The sequence below is a fragment of the Haemaphysalis longicornis genome, unplaced genomic scaffold (assembly GCF_048455015.1).
Source record: "Haemaphysalis longicornis isolate Haplotype H1 unplaced genomic scaffold, Haemaphysalis longicornis Haplotype H1 scaffold_20, whole genome shotgun sequence".
Classification (NCBI taxonomy): domain Eukaryota; kingdom Metazoa; phylum Arthropoda; class Arachnida; order Ixodida; family Ixodidae; genus Haemaphysalis; species Haemaphysalis longicornis.
Window position 1 is genome coordinate 4963320 of NW_027526296.1, and position 25623 is coordinate 4988942.

Below are 25623 nucleotides of genomic sequence, written 5' to 3' on the forward strand. Positions count from 1 at the left end.
TGGTGGTGCAAATTGGGGAGCTAATGGGAGTGCCCTCCTCCCTTGCTGACGACCCTGCAGAGCATAGTGACGGACCGGGCAGCAGTGCTGTCCCAGGAGGCCTTCAAGACCAAGAGGCTACAGGAGGAGATCCTGTCCCTGAAGCGCAAGGTGGAGCGGGCCAAGAAGTTTGAGCTGGCCACCAACACCGATGAGGTTCTCATGGAGGAGATCAAGGAGTACAAGGTGAGGGGGCTCTGCTCTGCTCTGCTCTGGTTGTTACCAGTCACGGCTTGGGCCTCCTCTCGCCCTTGCCGCTGTTTTTACAGTAGAAACACAAGCACGCAAGGTTGAGCCGAAACATCGTCACAAGTAACGCCAAACTTATTGTATGTCAAGCTGCAGGCATCGGTTGACAAAATTCGTCCTCGAAACGTAATGTTTGGCCTAGCATCAGGTCACTGCAAGCCCAGGCCATCACATACTGCTGCTACATCGTGTGTATGTCTCTATTTTCTTCAATGGTTACAAACCCAAAGGCCATAGGGAACTTCAGACTAATAAGCAGCTACGAATCTTCATTATGGTAGCTTAATAGAACTATGACACATGATATGTAGTGTTAAAGTACCACCAGGGAAGCCATGATACGTACACATTCAAAGCATGTAAGCAACACGGATTGAAGGCGGGCCAGTTGGTACATAACTGAGTTATAAAACAGCGCGGGAAACAGGACTACAGAAAGGGCACACAGACAAGGCGCTGACTAACAATGTGAGCAGATTAAGTGTGCCTCAAAAGTTGTGGCATTGATTGCAGGTCATCAGTTGTTGCAAAACTTAGTTTTTTTTTTCTTTCTAAGTCCCCTTTTGAGAGTCTCCTCTGGCCTCCTCTCATCGATTGGGCATTCTCGGCTGCATTGACTGGGCGTGCTGCTGCCTTGCAGGAGCAACTGACCTGCCCGTCGTGCAAGGTCAAGCGGAAGGACGCGGTGCTCATCAAGTGCTTCCACGTCTTCTGCTACGACTGCCTCAAGACGCGCTACGAGACCCGCCAGCGCAAGTGCCCCAAGTGCAACGCGCCCTTTGGCACCAACGACTACCACCGGCTGTACCTCACCTGAGATCTGTGTTGAGCTCCTCCTCCTCCCTTTCCTCCTCCTCCCCCCCCCCTCTCCCGGAGCGGCAGAGATTGTCTCTCTCTCATCAATGCCTCATTCCCCGTTCCACTGTCACAACAAGCATCGGTTGTTCCTTCGTTCTCTCTCATTGTGTACAATAAAAGTGCGTCTTGTTTCGTGCACCCCGTGGTCTGTCTTTGCGTCCATTCACAGCTGGGCTGTACTACCCAATCAACTTATTCCCCCCCCCCCCCCCCCCTTTTAAAGCGAAGCTTTCTACCTCTACCAGCCAACGGTTCTTTTGCGGCGTGCGGGACGGTTAACTCCCAGTGTGGCAGAGGTGGCAGCGGAGGGGGTGGGGTTTCACTCACAGAACACAGTTTAGATGGCGTGGCAAATTCGAAATTACCCAGCGTTTCCTGCGCGAAAGTGCTTGCTCGCCAGCGGGCACGTCTGCTTTAGCGACGGTTGTTTTGGGCCTGTTTTGGTGCAGCTTCGTGGCCATTGCAAGCTTCCTTTGCACGAGTTGATCAAGTTGTTGGACAGTACATCCTGGGTAACCCGCACCAGATGAAATTAAGTGGTCATACGCAAAGATACGCTAAGGATTGCTTTGCAGGGTGGGAAAACGAAAACAAAATGTAGAGACCCCATTCAGACATTTGGCCGCTAGAGAAACGCTACCTTTTGCGCACTGCTTGCCACGAATGGTACTCCGTTTTGTAAATTGGTGAGTACCAATTCGGTTGTGTTTTAAATATTTATAAAAGTTCCCTCAGCTTTCTTGCAATTGTCAAACTTACTAAGCTAAGTAGCTTTAATCAGCATAAATGGGAATCGCTAAGCTCGCATGCCGAATTGTTTCGGTGTCTGCGCGTGTGTCGCGCGGTGGTGTCGCCCCGAGCTAGCAAATCAGGATGGCTAGGTACCGCTGTCTCACCCTTCAAAGACGCTCCTCCGTTTTGTTTCTGCCGACGCACGGCTGACGCTGCTGCGTTTGGGACACCGCCCCCGCGAATTCCAGGTAACAGCTGGCAGAATCTCTGGTTTCACTCTTTGTAGAGCCATGTGCGTGAATTTAGGTGACGACACATGGGCAATTGTTGTGGGTGTAGTTTAAAGCTTTGCTTTCCAATTACCTTCACAGCGTGGATTGGAGCCAATTTTTTTCACGTTATTTAAACAGGACAAAACCTCGTTTCCGGTCCAGTTAAATAAAAAAAAATTGTAGCTGCAAATGAAGCTTGCCTGACAAAATCTTTTTTGCTCGCAATTCATTGATAATCTTGTTTCTTTAGTGGACTGTGCAAACGGTTGCAATTAAAGTAGACAAAAGCAATATTAAAATATTTACCAGGTCTGGGCCAGCACCTTATACTGCATTTGCTTCCCTAATGCCCAAGCTTTAAATGTCTTCAAATAAAAAAACTCCAATTTTATGAAACCAGCTATTAATTCTTAGAATGCAGCTCATTGCAGAATGCTGTTGAGCAACATATTTAAATGCGTTGCTGTAAAAAACAAACAAACAAAAAAATAACGCCCAGCTGCATTGACCTAATGTTGCAAACATTGGTGTTAACTGCGAAGCTGCCTGGCGTTCCCTAATCACAAGGCTGAGCTTCATTGAACCTCTCAATGCCAGTAGATCGATTTCCGTTCGCGAGCTAACACCCGCCGGTGCTCCGGACGGGGGGCTGCTCTTTCCGAAGATCGGGCATTTTTCGAGCATTCGAAAATCGTGTGCTGAAACCGGTAAAACCGCGTGCTCCTCCGCACCGTGCGTCGGGCGCGCGCCCTCCAATCGGCAAACTCCTCTCCTCTCCTTGACTCCGCCCACCTGTGCTTGGCGCCTGATCCCCCTCTCCCCACTACGCCGCACGTGTAACTGGCGCTTGCTCCCCCTCGCTACACCGATGCGCCGGCGTTACCACCATTTTCCTCCATGGTTACCACGGCTCGTCCCATGAAAGCAGCGACAAAGTACAGCTTGGCTGGTAAAATGCGCAATTTTGATGGGTGCCGAGGGATCATGGGGTCGGCCGCGACCAAAAAAGCGCACGGCAAAGGAGAGCAGCTACTAATTGTGTACTTAACTTTGACATATGGTTACCATAAACTCGAAGAAAAGGCAAGGAGTGAGAAAACAGACGGGATGACCGTCTCAGTGTGTATAAAACGTGGGAGATGTACAAAGGAAATGATAAGCAAACGTGTGGGGGTTTCGTGCGCTACATTGACTCCATTCCCAAGTGTCGATTTCAAGCGAGCCGACTGGCTGAAGGCGTGGTGAAAGCACACTACAGAATGTGATGCGAAACCAACAAAGGATGAACGTCACGATTGAAACGGATACAGCTCGCAATTCCGTACCACAGAATGCGCGATTCACTTTTCAAACAGAGCAGCATGCAGTTTGAACTACCTTCGCTCAAACCGCGTATGCCCGTTCAAGTCCTCCGTGCCGTTACAAATCGGTTCGTGTACCGTGCATTAAACTACATCGAGCGTCTTTACTAACCAACTTGCGAACAAGTGACAAGTAGGCAGATCATAGCACATTTTCCAGCGGCGCTGTGACGCGTTTTGTTGGCGTCATAGCAGACGTACTTTCGCCGGTACAGCTGGAATTGTAAATCGCAACGCACCTGCATCCAATGGCATGCATTTTTTGTTGTTCTCACTGCCGTATTTCCTGCCTGCGATGCCAGCGACGGCGGCTCTATCCGCCACAGATACCCATCAGCAAGTACGCAGAGATAAGCTTCTGCGCAAAGATCGACCGGGAGTCGAGCGTGGAGAACTCGATATCTAATCGCAGGCGTGCAGTCTCTCTGTAGTGAGCTCCGTCGCACGAGTTCCTCGGCAGCGGTGGGACAGGCAGTCACAGATCCCCAAGTTAGTCGACGCGCGTCAAGCAAACCAACGATATGGCTCGTGAGTACGATCTGCACGTTCTTCTCCAGTCGCGATGACGCCCACGCTGTTAGAAATGACACCGAAAGCAGCGTATGCAGATCTTCACATCAACGCAGACAACTGTTTTTGTAAGCGTTGTGTGACTTCGCAAGAATAAGACGTATATGCGCAGTCAACTTATCCTGTCAGTGCGCTGTGACTTCGCAGCATTTTCTGGCTTCAATAATCAACAACTTTTCGAGTTCATGGATGCATGCGCCCGCCGATCTCTGCGCACGTGTTGCGCACTCCCCGACCTGCCCGCTTCATCACGAAAAGCAACACCAGGCTAGTTGAGACTTTGATCCCGATCTCCTCGTAATTTTTCTGGCATTGCAGACAACCAAAGAGAATCACGCGGCCCGTGCAAATTACATGCCACGTAGGACGTGGGCGTACGCACAAATTGGCGCCAAATTTGAATTGAACTTTGATGCAAATGCGCCCGCCGACGGCGCTGGTGTCGCAGACAGGAAACCGCGTCTATGAAGAATTGAGCACGTGCTTCCGTCTCTCATTCGCCGCGGTTTGTCTGGTTTCTGCGTGCGGGCGTGCGTAAGTCCGTGCGCCCTTTTTCCAAGCATCGATTCGAACAGTTGGCCCCAAGTTGCGTCTCGCGGCACCGTCTTACGCTTCTCCACCAGCCTGACACCACAGGTGCCGAGCTTACGCGCAGAGAAGACGAGAAAGCAGTGAGTATTGAGGACGGGGAGCTGTAAAAGAAGCAGCGCCCGGGTAGTTGAATGCGTGCGATCCGCAGTTGTCGCGGCTTTCCGGGACGAAATTTGCTTACGTCCGCGCATGTTCACGCGTTATTACGGGGTTTCCCGCTGGGCGTCTTTTGTGTCTTGTCCGTGCTGTGCAGGCGGCGAAAAGTCGTTTGCGGTGCGTGGCGGCGACACGAACGCCGTTTTATGCAACGTGTTTTGTAACAGGCTGCATTAACTTTACCGCGGTCTGTACGTTCCACTGGAGGCAGCACCTGCTCACGACATGCCCTTTAGGTGCTATGCAAACAAAATTGCGGAAAGGGCGTCGCGTTCACGCTATGGGTGGGCGTGGCAGCTTTCTACAGAAATGTCACATGGACAGCTGCATTGACCGTGGTCCAGTGGCTGCGAGATACAGCTGGACAAATAAAAATGAGTTATTAGTCAGTTGGAGTAAAAAAAATGCCTGACGCGCGTCCATAAATCGGCCGGCTGAAGGCCAGCTTTATATTTGCACTTGCCGTCATAACTGTTCTCGTGTGTCGGCGTAGACAATTTCATTGGGCATGTGTCAACCCAAAGCATATGCCGAGTACAACCGTTTAGTAACTTAATGCAGGAAATGATTGTTCAGATTAAAAAAAAATAACACAGCTTGTGCTTGCTTGTAGTTGTACCACAATTATGTGGGATGATTATTTGTGAAGGTTGCAAGTGTCAGCACAAATTTGTCTTCACACCTGTTTGGTTGCAGGCATGAATGTATTGAAGGAAGGATGGTTCACAGAAATCGTCAACACAAACAACAATCCTGTGCTGTCCGTCGACGTTGAAGAAGTCCTCCATCAAGAGCGATCTAACTATCAGGACATTCTCGTCTTCAAGAGGTACCAAGTTCCATACTCTGTGTTTTCAGGGGGCTGAGGTTTAAGCCAATCCCCGTCCCTCTTGGTATTATAATGCTGACTGCACCAGTGATCTGGCTATGTGGCATACATTCAGACCAGAGGCATTGGTGCTTGTAATTTAGTCAGAAGCGATTTCTTGTATACAAGATAGCTTGGGCCGTGCGCATGATGTCGTGCAATCCTACCTGAATAGCTATACGCACGACTTCATTATTTTCTGAAGTACAAATGGGGTTTTTCTGCATGCTGTGTCCGCAGCAACCTAAAATGTACCATCCCACCTCAGCCTCTCAAAAATGCTGTATATAAGTGAACAGTCGAACCTGGTTTGACTAATTAGTTTGTTATATCCAATATTTGTTGTAACAGTAGAGCAAAAAATCTGTTCGTACCAATTGGTAATCTGGCTCCCGCAAAGTCCTTGATACAAAAAACTCATTATTTCAATCTTCAAAAAGGTAACTCTTATCTTTCACATTGTGGCATTTCAAGCTCAATGAACCAGAACGTGAAATGGGAAATTACAACAGTCAAAGTTCATTTGACAAAACATGCCTGCGTTCCTATTTTTTCTACGAAGGATGTGATTTTTGTCTGGTGGCTGTTAACAGCACCGAGCAGGATGAAGCTTTCCACAGTGTCCACAAACAAAGGGGCCTTTTCTACTTCTGCAGCTTCAGACACCAGGAGTTTTTCCCAAGTAGCTTCTTGGCCAATTGGTCAAATATTTCTTCGTTATAGCCGACAGTGTGCGGCTCTCACACTTTCACTTTCGTTAAAAAGAATAAGTGTCACTGAAATAAAGCATGACCAACCGAAGTCCGTATTTAGTTTGCTATAGCCGATATTTTGCTATACAGTCAAACCCGTTTATAGCGAATTGCAATATGCACCGCGAGTAGTTCAATATATCCAATAGTTTGATATAGCCGAACCCGCCTATAACGAACTTATCGTTACTAGTTCTCAATCCGCAGAAACCCCCCTCCCCCTCCCGAACTCCACCATCCCCGCATGCAGACACAAACACAGTTAAGTAGCCGTTACCATACCCAAAAAAATCCGTTTATTGCAAGTAATAAAGCTACTTTCCGCCTGAACTGCCTACTTTGCAAAGCAAAGAAAAAAGCGGTGATTTTTGTTTTCACTTTCGTTTTGGCGGCTTCAACTAGCATAGCATTCTCTACACGAAACATTATTTGCACCAGTTCGAGTCCGCGTCCTCCAAAATCTAAGAAGCATTGGCGAAGCACATTGACTGCCGAAAGTGCTTCAATATAAGCGTCGGACGGCTTTCACTGGTGACATCATCGGGAATGTGGGGGAGCTCTTCCCACAGTTCACTGATGTTGCTGTCTTGGTCCGGACTCGCTGACTGCGCGGGTTCCGTCGAGAGTCCCGCACGCCGGAAACAGTTACGGAAAGTGTCTGGCGTCATGTCGCCCCGTGCGAGGCGCAATGTCTAAGTCGCAACTCTTGCTCCGTCGTCACAGCCAATCCACATCTCAATCGCCGCTCCGAGACCAAGCATTTCGGCGGCCATTCTAGGCGCGCAGAGTTCGATATATCGGATGTGAACTTCGTTATAAGGAACATGTTTCCCATGTATTTCCGTAACTGAATTATTTTTGTTCGATATATAGCGTAATTCGCTATATCCGGGTTTGTTATAGCCGGGTTTGGCTGTATCAGTGTTCGTTATAACGAGGTTCAACTGTAATAAATTAACTGCTTCCAAAAGGGAGTCCCTGGAGTGCAAGGCAGTGCTGTGGGTGCCCTGTGCCAAAAGCAGCCTAAAACATACCACTCCACCAAAGCTAATACCCCTGTCACACGGGCACTTTCAAGCGCGATTGAGGCGATCCGGATTGGGTGCATGCTACACGGCAGTTTCAATCGCGATCGAGCTCGATCCCGCTCGAACTCAATCCTGGTTTCTCAAGCGCGATCGAATGAAAGCGGCGATACTCTCGTCCCCGCTCAGTAATGACACAGAAGGTGAAAACTTCAACTAACGCCACAAATTGCGTCAAATAACTTGACCCAAAGAAGCGTGAGGTAATATTTACATAGTTACACATACCTACGGCCGCGCAAAGTTACCAGACGCCGGCCGCAAGTACAATGTTAGCGCCATCTAGCGTACACGAGTGCGAAAATCGGTGCAACTTTTCAGTCGCGATTGAAACGGGCTGTGTAGCAGCGTGAGTGCGTCGAGTGTGCTCGAAAACTCGATCGCGATTCACTTCAATCGCGATTGAAAGTGCCCGTGTGACAGGGTATAAGAAAAAATAATCGTTGGAAATATATCAAATTGATTGATTGGTTTAAAAAAAAGCTACCCATTATAAAAAAAAAGCAAATGAAATTCGTGGGAACCCAGGATTCGAACCCAGAGTCTCTGCACACAAGGCAAGAATGTTCCCTCGACATCATGGAGGCAAGCAGGCGCTTTTCCTTCGTAGCTGATGCTGGACAATATGTGCAGTTGTGTGTATGTCCATTGCTCGCAGACAATTTGGCGACAAACATACTTGTATGCAAGACAATCAACAAACATTTGTTTGGCGAAAGCTATTTTCCGTAGGTTTATACAGTGCCTTTTTTAGATGCATTTGGGCAATCTTTTTGTTTCCTGTTGGTAAGCACTTGGGGGAAGTTTCTACGCGGCATGAAAACCATTTTTGGGACTGTTGCGCTCTGAGTTGATCAGCTTGGAGTTGTCTGTGAGACTTGAGCCCTCTGCCGTCGATTGCAGCAAGTCCTTCGGCACTGTCCTGGCCTTGGACAATGCCATCCAGTGCACAGAGCGGGACGAGTTCTCTTACCAGGAGATGATCACCTTTCTGCCCCTCAACTGCCACCCAGACCCTAAGGACGTGAGTTCTCCTAGCATCACGTGGCCTTTTGAGTCGTGCCGGTAGGCACTTGGAATGCTGACCTTAAAGCACGCCCTTTCATGCTGAGCAGTTCATGGATGGACCCAGTTTAACTCCACTTCTGAGGTGGCGTGGGAAAAATAGGCTATGCCTGCATCAAATCTGTTGTCTGTTTTTTTTTAAACCGTGAAAGAAGAATACTTTTCCACAATTAGTTTTGAATTTTGAGTTAGCACTTGTAGTGTTTTGGCGTGTGGCCGGTTGTGGATCCTGTGGTGTTGTGCAGCTGAAACATCCTGGCACAGCGACCTGGATCTTTCACGCCTGTGCACACACACAGCCACGAGAAAAGAAAAGAAAAAAAAATGAAGCAAGCTCAATTAACGCGTATAACTTGAAAGTAGCGAAGCTGTACGCAATCTTCACGACCATCACGAAGGTTTAAGTCCATGACTGCAGCCGATTTGCTTCTTCTTCACTCCCGCAACAACCTTTATTCCATCATTGTTGCTATAAGTGTGAGCTTCTTTCATTTTTTTTGGAAGTGACAATCATTGGACATCACCTTGGAAGAGTTTACGCTATGATGTGTCCTTCTCATTCCGAGCAAGCGTTTCCACGGTTATGGCAGACAGTGGAGTTTTTCTCATTATGAGCAAGTGTTGCCATGATTACGGCGTACGCTGGAGTTTTTTTAGCCAATGTTTGCCAATCTCCCTTAGCAGGTATGCTTGGCTTGACAAATGTGTGTCGGGGACACTGGGCGGTCGTTGCGAGGCACACACACACGAGCGCCAGGCATTTTCTTGGTTTTGTTAACCACCGGCTGGTTCCTGTGAGGCCCGCGCTTACATGTGCATGCTCGGCAGTTTCTTGGTATTTTTAACTGTGAACACGAAAAATTATGGCTTGCTAAACAGCTTCGCTGTTCATAAGAAAGAGAACTAATCAAATAGTTGCTTGCTGTAGCAGGAATCGATGTGCAGCAGTTTTTGCTTTAGAATTTTTATTTTCTGTTTCAGGTGCTTATCATCGGTGGAGGTGATGGTGGCGTTGCACGGGAGGTTGTCAAGCACCCCAGCGTGGTTTCGGTCACACAGTGCGAGATTGACGAGGTGATACCATGTTGTTGTCGCTTGTAAAAGTGGGCCTTGTCGGGGTGGATTGAAGAAATTTCTTCCAGAAATGCCCTAGCCTGTTGCTGACGTCATGCACATTCTAGAGGGGGTATTGGGGATATTGTAAACAACCTGTTTTACGAGTTGCCTTCAGTTTGCAAAAAATAGTTCCCGGCAAAAATTTCCAGGCCTTAATAACAAGGGTTGGAGGCCGGCTTTTCTTCAGAATACATAAATAAAGTAAAAGTTCGTCCCATGACTACCCTACGTAGTTTAAAATTGTGTTTTGAGGAAAAACCACATCTGCCGGACTTTGTTCATTGTCAGGTAGCCAACTGACCTTATAATTGGATTAATAGCTAATGTTGTTTTCAGTGATGTCGTGTGGAAATTGGAACCTAAAGTAAAGGCATTGTGTTGTCTCCACTGGCATTAGGCTTGTCGTGATTGGTTCTATAGTTGAGTACTATGTTGGGCTGTTGGTACGAACTGAAAATACTGCAAAACAGTGCGAAGACGGGATGGCAAAAGATGGCAGCACTCGTGTTTGTCTTCTTTTGTCGTCCTGTCTACACTCTTTTCTCCAGTATGTTCATTTCCTTTAGCTTGGCATTACTTTTTACAAACTAAAAAAAATCGAGTTAATTCATGTTGCAGAAAGCCTCCTCTTTTCCCCTGTGCAGAAAGTGGTAGAGGTGTCCAAGAAGTACCTGCCCTTCATGGCTGAGGGCTTCAACAGCCCCAAGCTGGAGTTGAAGATCGGGGACGGCTTCCAGTTCATCAAGGAGACTAACCGAAAGTTCGACGTGGTCATCACGGACTCCTCCGACCCCATCGGTGAGCAGGGCTATCCAGCCTATACGTGTTCTCTGGTGTGGAATATTTAAAATTTGTGTGGTGTTTATCAATCGAGAGTTATAGCAGGTCGGAGGACTGGTCCTGGTACGGTACCCGGTAGATTCCGAGTCAAGAGATCCAAAGAGTCAAGAGATCCAAAGAGTCAAGAGATCCAAAGAGTCAAAAGATCCAAAGAGTCAAAAGGTCCAATATTGGATCTTTTGACGCGTTGGATTTTTTGACTCGTTGGATCTTTTGACTCACGGTGGACCTTTCGACCCGTTGGATCTTTTGACTCGGTGGATCTTTTGACTCGTATTGGACCTTTTGACGCGGCTAAGGCGAGTCAAAAGGTCCAACGAGTCAAGAGGTCCAATATTAGACATTCTGACTTCTATCTTTTGACGGGGCTAAGGCCAATCAAGTAATCTAGTCTCTTTATGAGCCTCACCTTGGCGTACTTTTGTTTGCTAAGGGCCAAGATTATAACTCCGTTGCCTCTTCGTTTTCCCTACAAGGAGCGTGTTCATTCGTTCTAAGCACCAATTTCCGAGCCATACATGCTAGTTTTTCTTTCAAGTATATGCATGTTGCTCTCGTACAAAAATACGTTTGCGTCACGGGCATGGGAAATTATTTCAGTGTTTAAGCGAACATTAACAATGCCATTTACCGGCTCCGGTCTTTTCAGTATAGGGCGTTTCGGTTTCGGGGCCTTTCGGTACACGGAGCTTTTGGTACAAAAACCAATTCAAGCGCGTGTTGTAGGCAGCAAGATGTGTGCGTCGTAGCAGTTGTAGACACAAAATCGTACTTATTTATTACTCGTGTTCTTGCTCATAATTCTGCGTTATTTGAACGTAGTGAAAAGGTCATGCTGCCTTCCCAAATGAAGCACTATTTATCTGCGGACTTGTTGCCGTAATAACTGTAGCTTTGAGATAATATTATTGTTACGTATATCGCTTTCTTTTTAGCGACTTATTATCACCATATCTTTGTTTAAAAATCAGTGACGCTAACAATTTTTTTCCACTTTCGAGTACCTGTGATAAAGCTGCGTAATTGATCGCCTTCGCTAGGGATAGGAACCAGTCGCTTTCTAACTCAATCACAAACAACTTGTAATTTTTTGGCATTTTGCATCCATGTGCTTTTCTATTTGCTGGTAACACAACGCGCATAATGCCTTATTACGGATGCGTTACCAAGGGCACCTTCTCTACCTCACCGGACGTTTCTGTCCCGGCGTCACCCCCATTTCCAGGAAATCGGTGTGTTTAGTGTGTTTGTGGTTTGGAATGCCCAAAGGCATTGTTAATGCTTTCTGGAACATACATAGATTTAATTTGCAGAAAGAAGAGGTCATTTGTCATTTTGGGCGTTCTTCCTCAAAGCATACTGGCCATACTTTGGCCGTGGCTTTGTTCTTATCCGAGACCAATGTCAGCATCAGCTCCCCACCGCCTGTAGCTCTCTAGCTGCACAAAATGGAAAATGGAAGCGAAGCCACACAAGCAGGTGTTGGTACTACACTATCGAGAGTGTAAAAAGAGACACGCGGACTGCAACTAGCGGCTTCAGGTTATCATGACGTACTTCAACTCAGGTCACCTGGAAACCTAGTAACCAGCTTCCCAAAGGGTAGCAATGTAGCACTGCTATTTGAACTCTTGATTTTTCTGTGGATGTAATAATGAGCCATATAAGGGTCATTTATTTGACGGATATTGACTTTGATAAACGAGATGCAAGAACATTTGTCCGGAATATTTTCAGCAGCAATCATACAAGTCAGCGCAGCGTAGCCGAACATGAGTGACATGTGGTCCTGGCTCGTCGACATCGCTGAAGCTCACATTCTACATAAGCAATAACTACCAAAATATTCTAATGTAATAGTATCAAATGACACAGGAGCGAGAAACGAGAACAACCTGAGAAAATAATCAGAAATAAAAACAAGCTTGATGAATGGTGTTGTTCATAGTGTTCAAATTAGCCACGGCTTCATTCGGCGTGCCAAGTGCATATCTTCTACATTTAGAAGTGAAAGTTCAAGTATGGGAGCGAAAATAATGCTAAAAATACAATAAAATGACGCAGTCTATAAATTGCACGCCCTAGCCATGGCTCCGAAGGTTCTCATGATTCGTCGGACCTTCTGATGCGGTTTCGGAATTATTGGACCTTTTGACCCCTTGGATCTCCTGACTCGTTGGATCTTTTGACTCGCTTTGGACCTTTTGACTCATTGGATCTTCTGACTCTTTGGACCTTTTGACTCACATTGGACCTTTTGACCCGTTGGATCTTTTGACTCGGCTGTCACGTGATTATTGGACCTTTTGACTCTTTGGACCTTTTGACTCTTTGGATCTTTTGACCATAAGCGTACCCGGTACACCTGCGCACGCGCACAACCAGTTTTTCTGCCTCTGCGCATGCGCAGTAACGGCGGTCGCCTAACGGGTATGGTACTGTACCGGTTCTCCGATCTGCTATAACTGTCCAATGTCTTGTTGCATACTCAGATGCCTATGGGCTTATTGCGATCAATCAGTATTGCTCTTACGCAGATCAGAAGTGGTCATAGCTGTGCATAAACATTATCGGCACTGCTGTGGTGCCTTGTAGCTTGTTATTCATTCATTCATTCTTAAATGGCCCAAGTTCTCTCAATAAGCAAGTTAATTCACTACATGCCACTGCACCTTCAGCATGTTGTTTCTGTCATATGAGTGGCTTGAAGCTCCACTTTTTTTAATTTGGGGTTGAGTTATATGTCTGCCCTGTACCTTGGTTAGTCGATACAAAGGGACACTGAAGTGAGTTGTTTGAGATTAAAGTTTAAGTTGAGTAGGCTGTGTTCCCAGTTTTTTCTGCTAATTTATGCAAATTTGTTCCTGCAAAAAGTGTGTTTAAAAGTGCCGCTTACCCCACCCCATTTTCCCCACTGATTTGCTGATGGTGGCTGCAATTGGAATCCCATAGTGGCAGGACCGCAGGGGTGAATTTTGTGGATTTCTGGCACGTTTAGCTTGCACAATTTGTGCATGAACAGTCAATGTAAACTATGAAATGGATGAAAGTAAAAATTTTGAATGCTGAGATTACATGAGAAGGCACGAGAACACATTGAAAACCAGCATGTGAACCATTAAGGATAAGCTTAGGCTCTAGACTGCCACTTAGTAGTTGCATAATGCAGTGGGGGAAGCGAAAAGTTGACAGGAAGTGCTTTGTGGACTCCTAAAAGGCTCTTGCGGACCCCCCTTTGAGAACCACAGGCCTAATGGATTACGTAGGGGTTTAACTGCACAGCGGCACCCAACTGTGACCTTGGCGAGTTCACTTCAATGTCCCTTAGAATGCCTACAGCAGCATTGTGTGTAGTTGGTGCAGTGTGAAGTGCTCCTGCGTAATGTGTGCTGCAATGTGCAGGTCCCGCGGTGGCCCTGTTCCAGAAGCCGTACTACGAGGGACTCAAGAGGATTCTCAAGCCGGGTGGCATTGTCTGCTCACAAGGTACCCCATTACGCCCTCCTTATTGAACAGCTGCGAGAGGTTGGAGCTGATTGCTGGGTTCGCAACCATGGTCCCTGACAGTTTATCGGTGCATTCAACAATTGTTACGGGACCAGCCTGTGATACTGGTCATACCTCTTTGAATTAAATGTGATCTGCAGTTAGCCAACATGGCCAGTGCTGCCTTCTTTTTTAAATAAGCGTTGGGACACCAACCTCCATGCAGGAGGATTCCAGTTCTACTCCACCGGCTGATTGTGTGTCAAAGCAAGATGGGAGCAGACCTCTTTTTGTTTGGGGTGTAAAAATTCTCGTAGCTCACACATAGTGGACTTGACTTTTCTGTCGCACCAAGCTGTGCAGCAGCCGTGAAGCGTGATGTTCCGGTTCACTGCTCCCTCCCCCCCCATTACCACAACCCCCATGTGCACACGCAGGCGAGTCCATGTGGTTTGACCTGAAGCTGATTGCGGAGATGATGGACATGTGCCGGACGCTGTTCCCCGTGGTCAACTACGCCTCCATCTACACGCCCACCTACCCGAGCGGGCAGATCGGCTTCCTGCTGTGCTCCACACTGCCCGTGAGCGCTGCTTCGGCTTTTCTTTGCAGTGCCCCCTGTGATGGTCTATCTTCGGCACTGGGCCTCGTTCACACAGCCGTCACCTTCTCTGTCACAGCACCGTCACGTCGAAAAACCGCGAAGGAGACGTAACGGAGTAGCGTTCGTGCTGGAGCTCACCGTCGGAGTATGGGGCCGTTTGCCTGGTGATCAGTTAAGCCTAGAATCGAGCGTGCTTAATCTGGGGAAAAAAAAAAAGTCATGATACGTATATACGATACAAGGCGACTATAATTGCTGTAACGCAAAACTAAATAATGGCTTAGATTTCTGCGTGTGCTCACCTTTTGCTAAATTTAGCCGTAAAAATTTAAGTTTTCTGATTGGCTGGTTTACCGCGGGGTGTGGTCTCGTTGCGTTGACGGCACGGAAACGTAGAGCTCGGCTTCTTGTCGCCGTTGCACCGTCGTCGGCGAGCGCTTGAGGCACTGTCGCCCATGACGGAAGGCAGTGACATGATGGTGACATGAAGGGGTGAAAAACAGCTTTGTGAATGATGCCTTATATTGCCATTGCGATGTGTGTGGTTAAAGGAAACAGTTGAATCCCGAAAAGACAGCTTGACCTGGAATGATGTTGTTTGAAGTGTCAGTCACGTCCGTTATTTTTCAGTTTGGTACAAAATCTAGAAACCACATCGAGCTGCTCATCGTGCACAGCTTGCCAAACTGTGTTTTCTGCTGCATAAACCACATTCAGTGTAATTTTAAGACGAAACTCTTCATTGCCTTACTTTGCAAAACAGTGGCAGTATTGTTGTCTTGGTACAGTCCAAGAAATGGCCATTGCTGTGAAGAGTAAATGACACACATTTGAGTTCATACGGGCACTGAACCTGCCTCTCCAGAGTGTGAGCTGAGTGTGCCAGCGTGACATCGTGCGAGTAAAACAGGCACACGCCAGCCACTGGGAGCTCTGATGTTGGGAAGCCGTGGCATGGAGTGTCGCCAGTGTGCCTGTGGAAGCAGTTCCCGCCAAAAGGCGAAGAAATGAAAGTGGCGCAAACATGCTGTCTTCGATAAGCATCCCAAGGGAGGAAGTTGTTATGCTTTCGCCCTAAAAGCATGTAAGCAGACTTGGTGCCTTGAGGGGTGTTTCTAATTTTTAGCTCTAAATTTCAGATTTTTGTTTTTTGCCAAAAATAATGAAATAAAGGAAGTACTATTTGGCCATATGAGTGTAACAACCCAACAGAGTTTAGGTGCATGAATTTGTTGACAAAATAATTTCTCCAATTTCAGGACGCTTATGAAATGGCGGTGGCCTCCCCCTGCAAAAAATTTCCTAGTCACTGACTGGCGACGTCTGTGACTCGAAGCTGCGCGCATGTCCGCTCTCCTCACCCCTGTGTGCAGGACACGGACTTCCGCAACCCGGTGCACAAGTTCAGCGAGGAGCAGCTGCGGAGCATGAAAGTGCGCTACTACTCTCCCGAGGTGCACCAGGCCGCCCTGGCCCTGCCCCGGTTCGTCAAGCAGGTCTGTATGGGAGAATAGGTGCAGCCAAGAGAGGAAGGGCATGATACTGATGCTGCGTGCGCATTGCTAGACTGCCCGTCAAAGTAGCCTGGACGATGCCGCGTGCTTCTCGCGAGGCGCATGCTCACAACCGCTTCATCCTCTTTTTTTTTTTTTGCGAGCTCCTTACGTGGCGCAAGCCTGGCCAACATTGGGCACTCCTGATGAAGTGTATGCTTAACGTGCACCCGGTATTTTTTTGTAAGTTTTTTCGACGGGTGTGCGAATATCAATTTTTTAATTTCGAAGCGAATTCGAATAATAAAAATAAAGTTCGAATCGAATCGAATATTTTTCGAATACGAATACTTATTGTTTTTTTGTAAAATTAAAGTTTTCACCATCTAGCGACATAAAAACTGCAACTTTATTGCACAACAAATCATACAAAGTAAAATTAGAAATTACACAATACCATTGCACTCAACAGGTTAAGGTCTGCACTCACTTAAATGTTAACATGGAGAAAGGTTAACTGCTCGACATGTTCGGGGAGCATTGACAACCTCCTGCTCATCACGACTCCACCAGACACCGAAAGCAGCCGCTCACTTGAGACACTAGTGGCTGGCGTGCCCGAGCCCGTGCACATTGCCGTGCGCTGATACAGTAAAATCTCGATGATACTAATCTCGCGGGACCGCGAAAAATATTCGTATCATCCGAAATTCGTATGAACCAACACAGACAAAAAAAAATCACGCCATATCCACGGAATGAATGATAAGTCGGGCGAAGCTCGAGAGGGGGAGATCATCGGTAACCGTAACTCTCCCGTGAAAGTTCGCCCATTACATCATTAAGAAAGACGTAAGACTGTGTGCGTACATTGTACAAATCAACTTTTATTTTGTTCTTGTTCATTGGTTGTTGTTGTAGGGTTCGTGAGGCTGCAAGCAAGCGCTCGTATCGGCAGGCAAACCCCAATGCAGTGAGAGCTCGCGAGGCGGCTGCAAAACGCATCAAGCGAGCTCAGCCTGAAGCTGCCGACGCGCGGTTTAAGCGCGACTTTCTAGACGAGATGCTTCGGCCTCTCTTTCGCGCACGGCGGGATCCTGTCGGCGAGCGCGCGCTGCCGCCGCCCTGCGCACCCTCCGCTCCGCAGCCTTGCCAACAACCACCTCCTCCATCCGGTGACTCGTTGCGAAAGAGGAAGCGCGTCAACAGCGATTGCCTTTTATAGTGTCAGTCATGTGCGAGTGACGTCATCATGACGTCACTCACACCAGCGCCACCTGCGAGTGAGTCATCGAACTAGGCGGTCACGTAGCGCCACCTGCGAGTGAGTCATCGAACTAGGCGGTCACATACCACGAGACACAAGGGATGGACAGACCCACGGCTTTAGGAGCTTCGCCCCTAAAAATTGAGCGCTGAAAAAAGTTTTCGTTTATTTCTTCTCTTACTTCGCGTGAAGAAATTCGTGATTTTTTCTGCTTTTTTTTAACCCCCATGTCGCAAAGCAGTCCTTCCTGGAGCACGTAAAGCTTCGCGCTCGTCTCCTCACTCGCTGTTCCCAAGCTCACGCTACACGCCGCAACAGTCAAACGTGAACCGCATGGTGCGTTTTTGCACGCGATTCGCTCGCCTCGGCTCTGCGAGCGCTGTATTTTCACGCCCGCATCGACGATTTCGCGCCCGCGGTAGCTCCTACCTCGGTCAGAAAATGACGCACGATGCGCGCGGCAGAATGGAGGAGCCTGACTACTTGCGACGAGATCGAGACCCGGACCGGCTATATTTTATATATAGCCGGTCGTGATCGAGACAGCCGGCTTGGCTCCGCCGGAGATGGTTAGGCTTAGCACCCCGGCAAATATTTTACGGGCGCTTTCTAGCGGCGCGGATGATGTTTTATAGTACCGTTTTCGCATGCATTATCAGCTCCTTTACCTCAAGGGGGGAGGTGGGTCTTTAGACAATTTTTTTTATTATTAGTGCCAGCTAGGTGAAAATTGGCAGTCTTAAGCAGTTTTTTACACTGATTTCAAATATGTAATTAGTTTTAACATAGCTTCATTTGTTCAAGAAATACAACACTTTGAAATTTATTTTTTGAGGCATTTCTTACGGGGGTTTAGAGCAATTTCGCTTTAGCAAACTCAATGATGATTTATACGGACTTAATGCCAAAGGTCTACTCTGGGGGGCTATGCTATTTTTATTCATTTCGAAGACTTTTGCAAAGCATGAAAGAGGTGAACATTTGATATCAACAATTCGTATAAAATTGCCTCATTTTTATTAATTTTTGCAAATAGGTAAACAATGACAGAGCAATAAAAATAGCATCACCCCCTAGATGAATTCAGTACGAATACAATGGTACCAGTCTTGTCATCCTAGCCTAAGAGCAACATTACAAAAACCCCCGTAAGGCAGAGCTTGGTCTTGCAAAAAAAGAAACTGAGAAAAATGCATTTGAAGTTTTCGATCACGGTAACTTTTGCTACAGCATAGCTACAACAATATAAATAGCATCATTTTGTAGCTCTATTCTTCACGAAGAAAAGCATACCAACTATGTGACTAACACAAAAATACTTCTGGAAAGATTGACATAAATTCGCACGAATACCGTACAAATTGCGAAGGAAAACTAAATTTTCTACTGTTACACTTCAGAAACTGTATATCCTCATTCACCTTTTCTTTCAGTGTCTTTACAGAATACAGAAAGGCACAAATACCATGTGCTGCTGTTATTTTTGTGCTACCAATGAGACTAAAACACAGCAGCCACCCAGAACTAGAGATTGTCCTGCTATGCATCTCAAACCTACAGCAAGGCTGTAGGTGAAATGCACTTTGGTGACCAGTGCTTCAGTGATACAAATAGCATCAGCTGCTAGACCAATTCAATACAAATTAAATTATACCAGTCTTGTTATCCTGGCTAAAGAGTAAGATAAGGAAACACCACGCAAGAAAGAGCGTGACCTCACAAAATAAACTGTAGAGCTGCAGGTGGACTTCGATTTGGCGATGGATACCAGAGTGATACAAACAGCATCATACAAACAGCATCACCTGCTAGATCTATTTATTGCAAATTAAACGATACCAGTCTTATCATCCTAGGTCAAAAGCCTGATAGTGAAACACTCAGTAAGGCAGAGCATGACGTTGCAAACTAAGAAAGGAAAATCTAGTTTCTAACTCTTGCTACAGCATGGCCCAATATAAAAATCGCCATGTCACTCTGTTCCTAAAGAAAAAAAAAACAAAGTATGCGACCGTACCCCAAAAATAACCAGGAAGGCTCTATGCAAGTAATGAAAAACTTTTGTAAACAGCGCTGGAAAACTGCACTTTTTGCTGAACCTTCACGTACGGTAGTTCCTTCTTTGCACTTCCTTCAACGTCGATGCAAACTACAAAAAAGCACAAACATGTTGTGCTGCGGACTTTTTTTTTCCCACAAATATAACCAAAGCACAACAGCTAACTAAATCTGGACGTTTCCACGCGGCGCTTCTCGGACCAGGTTCGTACGTGACAGGCGATCTCGGCACCGCCGTCCTAGATAGGTTCAGTTGTAAAACTCTCCCCATGCGCCGTGCATCGCCGGCGTCTCCGTTTCCCGGAGTGCCGCGAGAGGGCGGTACCGCCGCATTTTGCTCTACCCGGCCGCTGCTCGTCGCGTGCAACGGCGCCTCTCCCAACGCCTCTTCGGCCTTCTCATGACGTTAGCGCGCGATAATATTAAAGACTACCCGCTACCCGCCAAGTTGTCCGCGTCCAGACTACATGTAGGCCAGAGTACTTTCCAGTAGCTGCTCAGGATCGCTAATGTGGGGCGTAAAAGCCGTTCGTTACAGCTCATTGCTTTGCTTTCTTCAAAAGGTCATCCGAAGCGCATCGTAGTTTGCGCCTGCTTGCGTCGGCTGCTCGCTAGCAGTCAACCACGAGCGTGAACGGTCTGCAGCGAGCTGGTAGCATAGAATAAGCCTCCGTTAAAGCTTAGTTTGATTGACTCTTCCGAATTTTATAAAAAAATCATGAAACCGCTCATTTTGTTTCCAGCCAAAGAATCAAGGTCAGCATTGGAGCTACGTCGCTTAGTGGCTCTAGTAATTCAGGCCACTCGAAGACGAAACTTCCTAATTTTCTCGACGTCCTTTTTAGAATAGTATATTTTCCATGTTTTGCCCTGACAACAGTTAGCTTTACCGAACGTCACTAAGAAGCGACATTTCTGCAAAAGGCGAAATATCTCTAACTGAAAGAGTTATTTAGTCAATTAACTGACGAAGTTAAACCAGCGTACATGTCAATAAGCATAAAGTTCTTTTCAGCAATTCATTGGTTTTCACAGTACACATTTTACGGCAGACACAAAGTAGAAAAATATATCCAACGTTTTTTTTTATTTACAATAAACTGCACGTCTTTTTTGCTTAAGATGAACATGGCTACAATACACCAAAGCACGTTAAGAGAAACAAAGTAAGATGAATAGAAACATGCAAGCATTTTTATTTAGAAATTAACTCCACATATCTTTTTTGCTTACGGTGAATATGGCTATAAAATACCAAAGCATGTTAACAGAAAAAAGTAATGAATAGATACATGTATGCAAGGTTTTTTTTTTTTTTTCATTTACAACAAACTCCAACTTTGCCAGCGTGCTTACAGTAGCTTAGCGCGTTTGCGCGCCGACTGAACCTGCACATTCAAGGGACGTTCTCACTGAAGGAATCTGGAATAGAAATGCATGCGCGTCACCAAATACGATTTGATAACGCGCGTAGAGAATTCCGCAGAGTGAACGTCATTTTGTGTACGTATATTTGTCGATGTCCTGTACGTGAAAATCGCAGTCGCACACTTTGGACTTTGTCGAAAGCTCCTTATCCGCACGCGGGATGGCCTTATGCCATAGCGAGCGTAGCGTCGCATCTTCGGGAGCCGAGAAGAAGTGCCTGTCCGTGTTGCTCTTAATTGTTGCTGCTGGTACACCCGGAAACGGAGCAGGTCGGCATTGTCTGCCTCAGCCTCACATGCAGAGGCCCACATCAATGGAATACAGTCGCTGGCAAATCACTAAACGTGCCACTCGAACGGCATCGCGCATTCAACACTACGGAGAACGACCGCGCGAACAAAAAACGCCGGAGACCTGGGCACTGAATGCGCCGGCTACTGCGAGTACTGCTCTTCGGCAAAAAAAGGACCCGGAAAAACCACACAAGGGGCGAAAAAAATGTCATTGTGTCTGCTGTTTATTGTAGCTATTTGCTTCCGATAATGTAAATAATTTCCAGATGTGTGCGCCCACCCAGGCGCCCGCGCACGCACGAGAAAAGTATGCGCCGAGCGCTGAACTAGGAACGCGAAGGGAGAAGCATAAGCGAAACCGCCTGCGAGCGCCCCGTCTACCGAGCCGGTTGCGACTGCAGCGCCACAGAGATAAGGATCGGTGGTGGTTCCGGGCAGCGCCGCCCAGTTTTACAACTGAAAATAATGTAGTAACGTTGCCGCCGTCTACGGCGTCTTCCATCGTGTTTTCGTACGCTTGCAGCGCGTAGTTCCTTGAGGTAAAGGTCTCCAGGCATTGCGGCACGAGACATAAAGACGTTGTGACAGAATCGCAGTCACTAACGGCAGAGAAAACGCACCCGAATCGAAAATACTGCGGAAGCGAACGCGCGCCTGCAAAAACAAAACAAAAAAAAAATGGCGGCTCAACGGCGCCGGCCAATCAGAGACGCGGAACGGGGGGCTCGACTCGAGCGCGCGTGCTCCTGCCAATCAGCGGCTCCGAAACGACCTTCAGTAAATCGGCGGTAACGCTCGTTTTCCCCATGCGACGCCATTTTGAGATGGCGCAAAATACGCACAAAGAAATCAGCTACAAAGCGAGCCCAAGATGGCCGCCGCCGGCAGTCTGCTTCGAGCATCTTCCTCCATGGCTTCGAGTGTGGCGCGCGCGCGAAGTTCAAGCTTTTTTAGCCCGGTTTTCGGCGTTTTGCGGCTCCCGCTGCGTTTTCAAAGTCGTTTTTGAGATTATTCCCGATCAAATTCAGCGGTGAAACTTTTAGAGTAGGTGCTTGAAGGTATAAAGACTTCAAAAATGTGTTTTTCCCAAAATGCGTATTTTCGCGATTTTGGACCATTCTAAGACCCGCGTCCCCCCTTACCTCACAAGCACCTTCGTGTCTCCCTTGAGCCGCATTTTAAAGAACGGTTAGAAACGGTCGCTCGAGCGCCCGCGCCACTTCGCGGCTGGAGCCGACACCATGTTGACGCCGCCGTCCGCGCCGCACGCAGCGTGGGGGTGGTTTCCCGGCGGTGTCAGCGCGCGTTGGGCGTGCGCAGAGCGTTTTCGCGAGCAGAAAACAACAGCCCGGCCATTTCTGGAGAAAAGATGACAAACAGGGGAGCGAGAGCCGTCACTTGCTCGTTCGGCAGTCGGGTGCCTCGCCGGCTCGTTCGTATCTTCCGCCGGACCGCCCAGGTCCGTTCGTAACAGCCGAAATTATGCGATTTCGCCGGGACTTTTCGGAAATTCGTATGATCCCGAAATTCGCACCCCCAGAATCGTATCATCGAGAGTCCACGGTAACTACGAATAAACACCGATACAGTCTGCGAAAGCACGTACCATTCGCCGTGTATATGCTTCGCGACTTTGCTGCTGAGACACGCTCTGAATTTTTTTTTTTTTTTTTAGTTTTGGGTGGTTCGAATATTTCGAACCATAAAAGTGTCGTTCAAATCGAATCGAATACCAAAGAATTCGAATCGAATATTCGAAGTTTCGAATATTCGCACACCCCTAGTTTTTTCTAGTAACGCTGGACGGTGGAGCTAAAAGCTTAATAAATAGCTCTGCTGTTGAAAGAAAATTGGAGGACGATTCAGTGTGCAATGCAGTAGCGTTGTCAAGCCCCCTTTGTATCACATTGTCATTCATTTGTTATGCTCTTAGTGGTTCCTGCAAGCAATGAAAACTTTCCGCTTTTGCTCGCATGCCATCTATTGGTAGCGCCTTGCGATCTCATGGTTTGCAGTGGTGCCGCTACGAGATTTTTCACTCAGTCAGTGGTGTCGATGACACTACACGCTAGCTTATCTGTGACATGGGGTCCGTAACACTACACATTAATGTGTACTAGAAGGAAAACTTGTTCGAGTGCCGTTTCACTGTGGGCCATTCCACCATAGCAGATGACAGTGTCCAATTCTTGCTTGGCTTGGCTCGCCATCAGGCTTTTTTTTTCATTCATCACGACAAAACCCACAAGCGTAACGTTTTTCCTCATTCACCATGCATGAATGTTTTAAAAACAATTTCTGACAAATAAATCTTTTCAAAGCCATGCCCTTTTATTGATAAAACAACTTTTAATGGTGGTTTTCTAGTTTTTGCTGTCACAGACAACTTTTGAGCTTGTTCATAAGCCATGTCAAGTAAAAATTGGGCACTGTTTGATGCATTGCTCGTTGAGGAACGGCTTGTATTGACACTAGCACTCAGATCTCCCTGTAGTATAATACTAGCATGAAACTGTCTCAGAGGACCTGCTTTGAAAACAACGCAAGCTTTTGGCACAAACTATTATCATCACCAGCCTATCCACGCCCACTGCAGGGCAAAGGCCCCTCCCATGGATCTGCAATTATCCTGGTCCTGTGCTAACCAGAGTTACTGGATATAGGAGTTGTGAAACTCCCCATAGGCCCCATGTATCAAAAAGTGGCCCTGAGATTGGTCCACTGCTTTGGATGTTGTTTTACAGTGGCACCATCTTTTGGTGACACAATAAACTATACAACTTGCTTCGCCACTCGACGACCTGGGCGAAAAATGGTATTTGAGTGCTTACGTAAATTTGTTATGCCAAAGGAGCCCAATGTGTTGAACTATGCAAGTGTTTTATATACATACGGAGCAAAAGTAGTAAACAGAAATGCGACCATGGGGTCAACCGTCGTTTACGCACTGTCGTCTGCTGCGCATCCTCTTCGGTCTTCTTGCCACAAAAAAATTAATAAGTCGCTTCGACGGCTTTATGCCACCTGAAACTGATTATTTAGAGCCGCTTGATCGGCTACTGGATTATTTTTGGCATACAATGAGCTGTAGGCCAAAGGATAACTCCAAATTCGGTACTTCAGTTCGGACCTATGTTGTGCTGGAGTGCCCGCACAAGCGCTAATTGGTCGAGGCAGATGCGTGGACGCAGAAACAATCACCACCTAAAAACCGGAGTTAAGATAGCAATGAATACCTTAAGAAAGCACAAAAATAAAGAATTATGCACTTTAAAACAAAATTTAACCTTAAATTGTCAGTTTGAATAATTATTTTGTTTTTTGGATAGTGCACGCGGCGGCCGCAGTGGCGCCACGGTACGCACGATCCAAAGTAGGGGGGGGGTCCAGGCGCGGGCCGTTTTTTGATGCGGAGTTTCGCAACCGCCTACATCGAAGAGCACTGGTGCTAACTGCTACCAATTTGCCCCCGCAAACTTCTTGACCTCATCTGCCCACCTAACTTTCTGCCGCCCCCTGCCGTGCTTGCCTTCTCTAGAGATCTCTGTTACCCTTAATGACTGATGGCTATGTTGCCTTCGCATTACATGCCCTGCCTACGCCCATTTCTTCCTCTTAATTTGTACTACCATGCCCTAAACACGCGTTTGTTTCCCGACCCACTCCACTCTGTTCTCGTCCCTTAATGTTGCACCTGTCATTTTCCGTGCCATTGCTCGCTGAGCCGTCCTCAGAAACTATACCTGCTGAGACTGGAGGACAGAAGCCATATTGTTGGAATTTCCTGCTTGCTGTTATGTAATGCTTTGTTGATGAATGTCCTATGCTAACTGTATGTATGTGCGCCCATTTCAGACCCTGTACAAGTGAGGCGTGCGTCCGGTTGCACAAGCCACGGGGTGCCTTTGCAAAGCATCAGGGACCTGGCACTGTCCATGTATTTTTACTGTTTGTACGCTGCGTGACTCGGGAAAGGTTTCTGGGTCTTCACATACGTCCATGCTGTTCTGATTTTGCTGTGAATAAAGTCATATTTAAGTGCAGTATTTTAGTGTGAGCATTCTCGTTTGCTGTGGTGTGTTGTGGGTGCGTAGAGTGTAGGAAATAGGTGAGCTAAAATGCCAGTGCTTAATGAGAACTACAGTGTGTATGGATGCTTTCAGAATACTGTAAGGGAAGTGCTTGGGGAAGTTGGGAGTGCCAGAACATAAAAATGCTCACATTAATGGGGCATTTGAGCTACTTGTGAAGGATAGTAAGCACTGTAGTTTGTGTGGCTGGACGAACGATTGAGGTTATCCAAAATCTTTGTTGAGTGGACTTTTCGGTAGTGGAATTGTTCAGCCGTAATATTACCCCTGAAATGGGAGTGCATGACTTTTAAATTGCAAACAAATGTGAAGCTTGGTTGGATGGACCTGCCGACACATTGAGTCAGGC

At 47.1% G+C, this 25623-nt stretch overlaps 2 protein-coding genes across 5 annotated transcripts in view; both read left to right on the top strand.

Moving 5' to 3' along the window:
• Bre1 (E3 ubiquitin-protein ligase Bre1) overlaps window positions 1–1284 on the top strand; it is a 28298-nt gene extending 27014 nt beyond the window's left edge. For both annotated transcript variants that reach the window (XM_077701075.1, XM_077701076.1), the window contains exons 9-10: window positions 61–225; window positions 929–1284. In XM_077701075.1, coding sequence (XP_077557201.1) covers window positions 61–225; window positions 929–1105 — 342 coding nt within the window. In that variant the 3' untranslated portion in view covers window positions 1106–1284. The remainder of the gene's footprint in view (window positions 1–60; window positions 226–928) is intronic.
• Window positions 1285–3032: 1748 nt separating this feature from the next.
• Window positions 3033–25229, top strand: Spds (Spermidine Synthase). 3 transcript variants are annotated; one of them, XM_077701077.1, is made up of 9 exons: window positions 3033–3099; window positions 5525–5657; window positions 8437–8557; window positions 9580–9672; window positions 10359–10512; window positions 13957–14040; window positions 14478–14623; window positions 16018–16140; window positions 25039–25229. In XM_077701077.1, the coding sequence occupies exons 1-9, from the start codon at window positions 3048–3050 to the stop codon at window positions 25051–25053; spliced, it is 921 nt and encodes a 306-aa protein (XP_077557203.1). In that variant the 5' UTR covers window positions 3033–3047; the 3' UTR covers window positions 25054–25229. The 3 variants fall into 3 exon arrangements, with proteins under 3 accessions (XP_077557203.1, XP_077557204.1, XP_077557205.1); XM_077701078.1 differs by lacking the exon at window positions 3033–3099 and adding an exon at window positions 3850–4039; XM_077701079.1 differs by lacking the exon at window positions 3033–3099 and adding an exon at window positions 4548–4752.
• The last annotated feature ends 394 nt before the right edge of the window (window positions 25230–25623 follow it).

Excerpts from the sequence above, each read along its gene's own strand:
- Spds (XM_077701077.1), top strand. The coding sequence starts at position 3,048 with ATGGTTACCACGGCTCGTCCCATGAAAGCAGCGACAAAGTACAGCTTG. Across the intron at positions 5,658-8,436 it reads GACATTCTCGTCTTCAAGAG|CAAGTCCTTCGGCACTGTCC; the intron begins GTACCAAGTTCC and ends CGTCGATTGCAG. Across the intron at positions 10,513-13,956 it reads GGACTCCTCCGACCCCATCG|GTCCCGCGGTGGCCCTGTTC; the intron begins GTGAGCAGGGCT and ends TGCAATGTGCAG.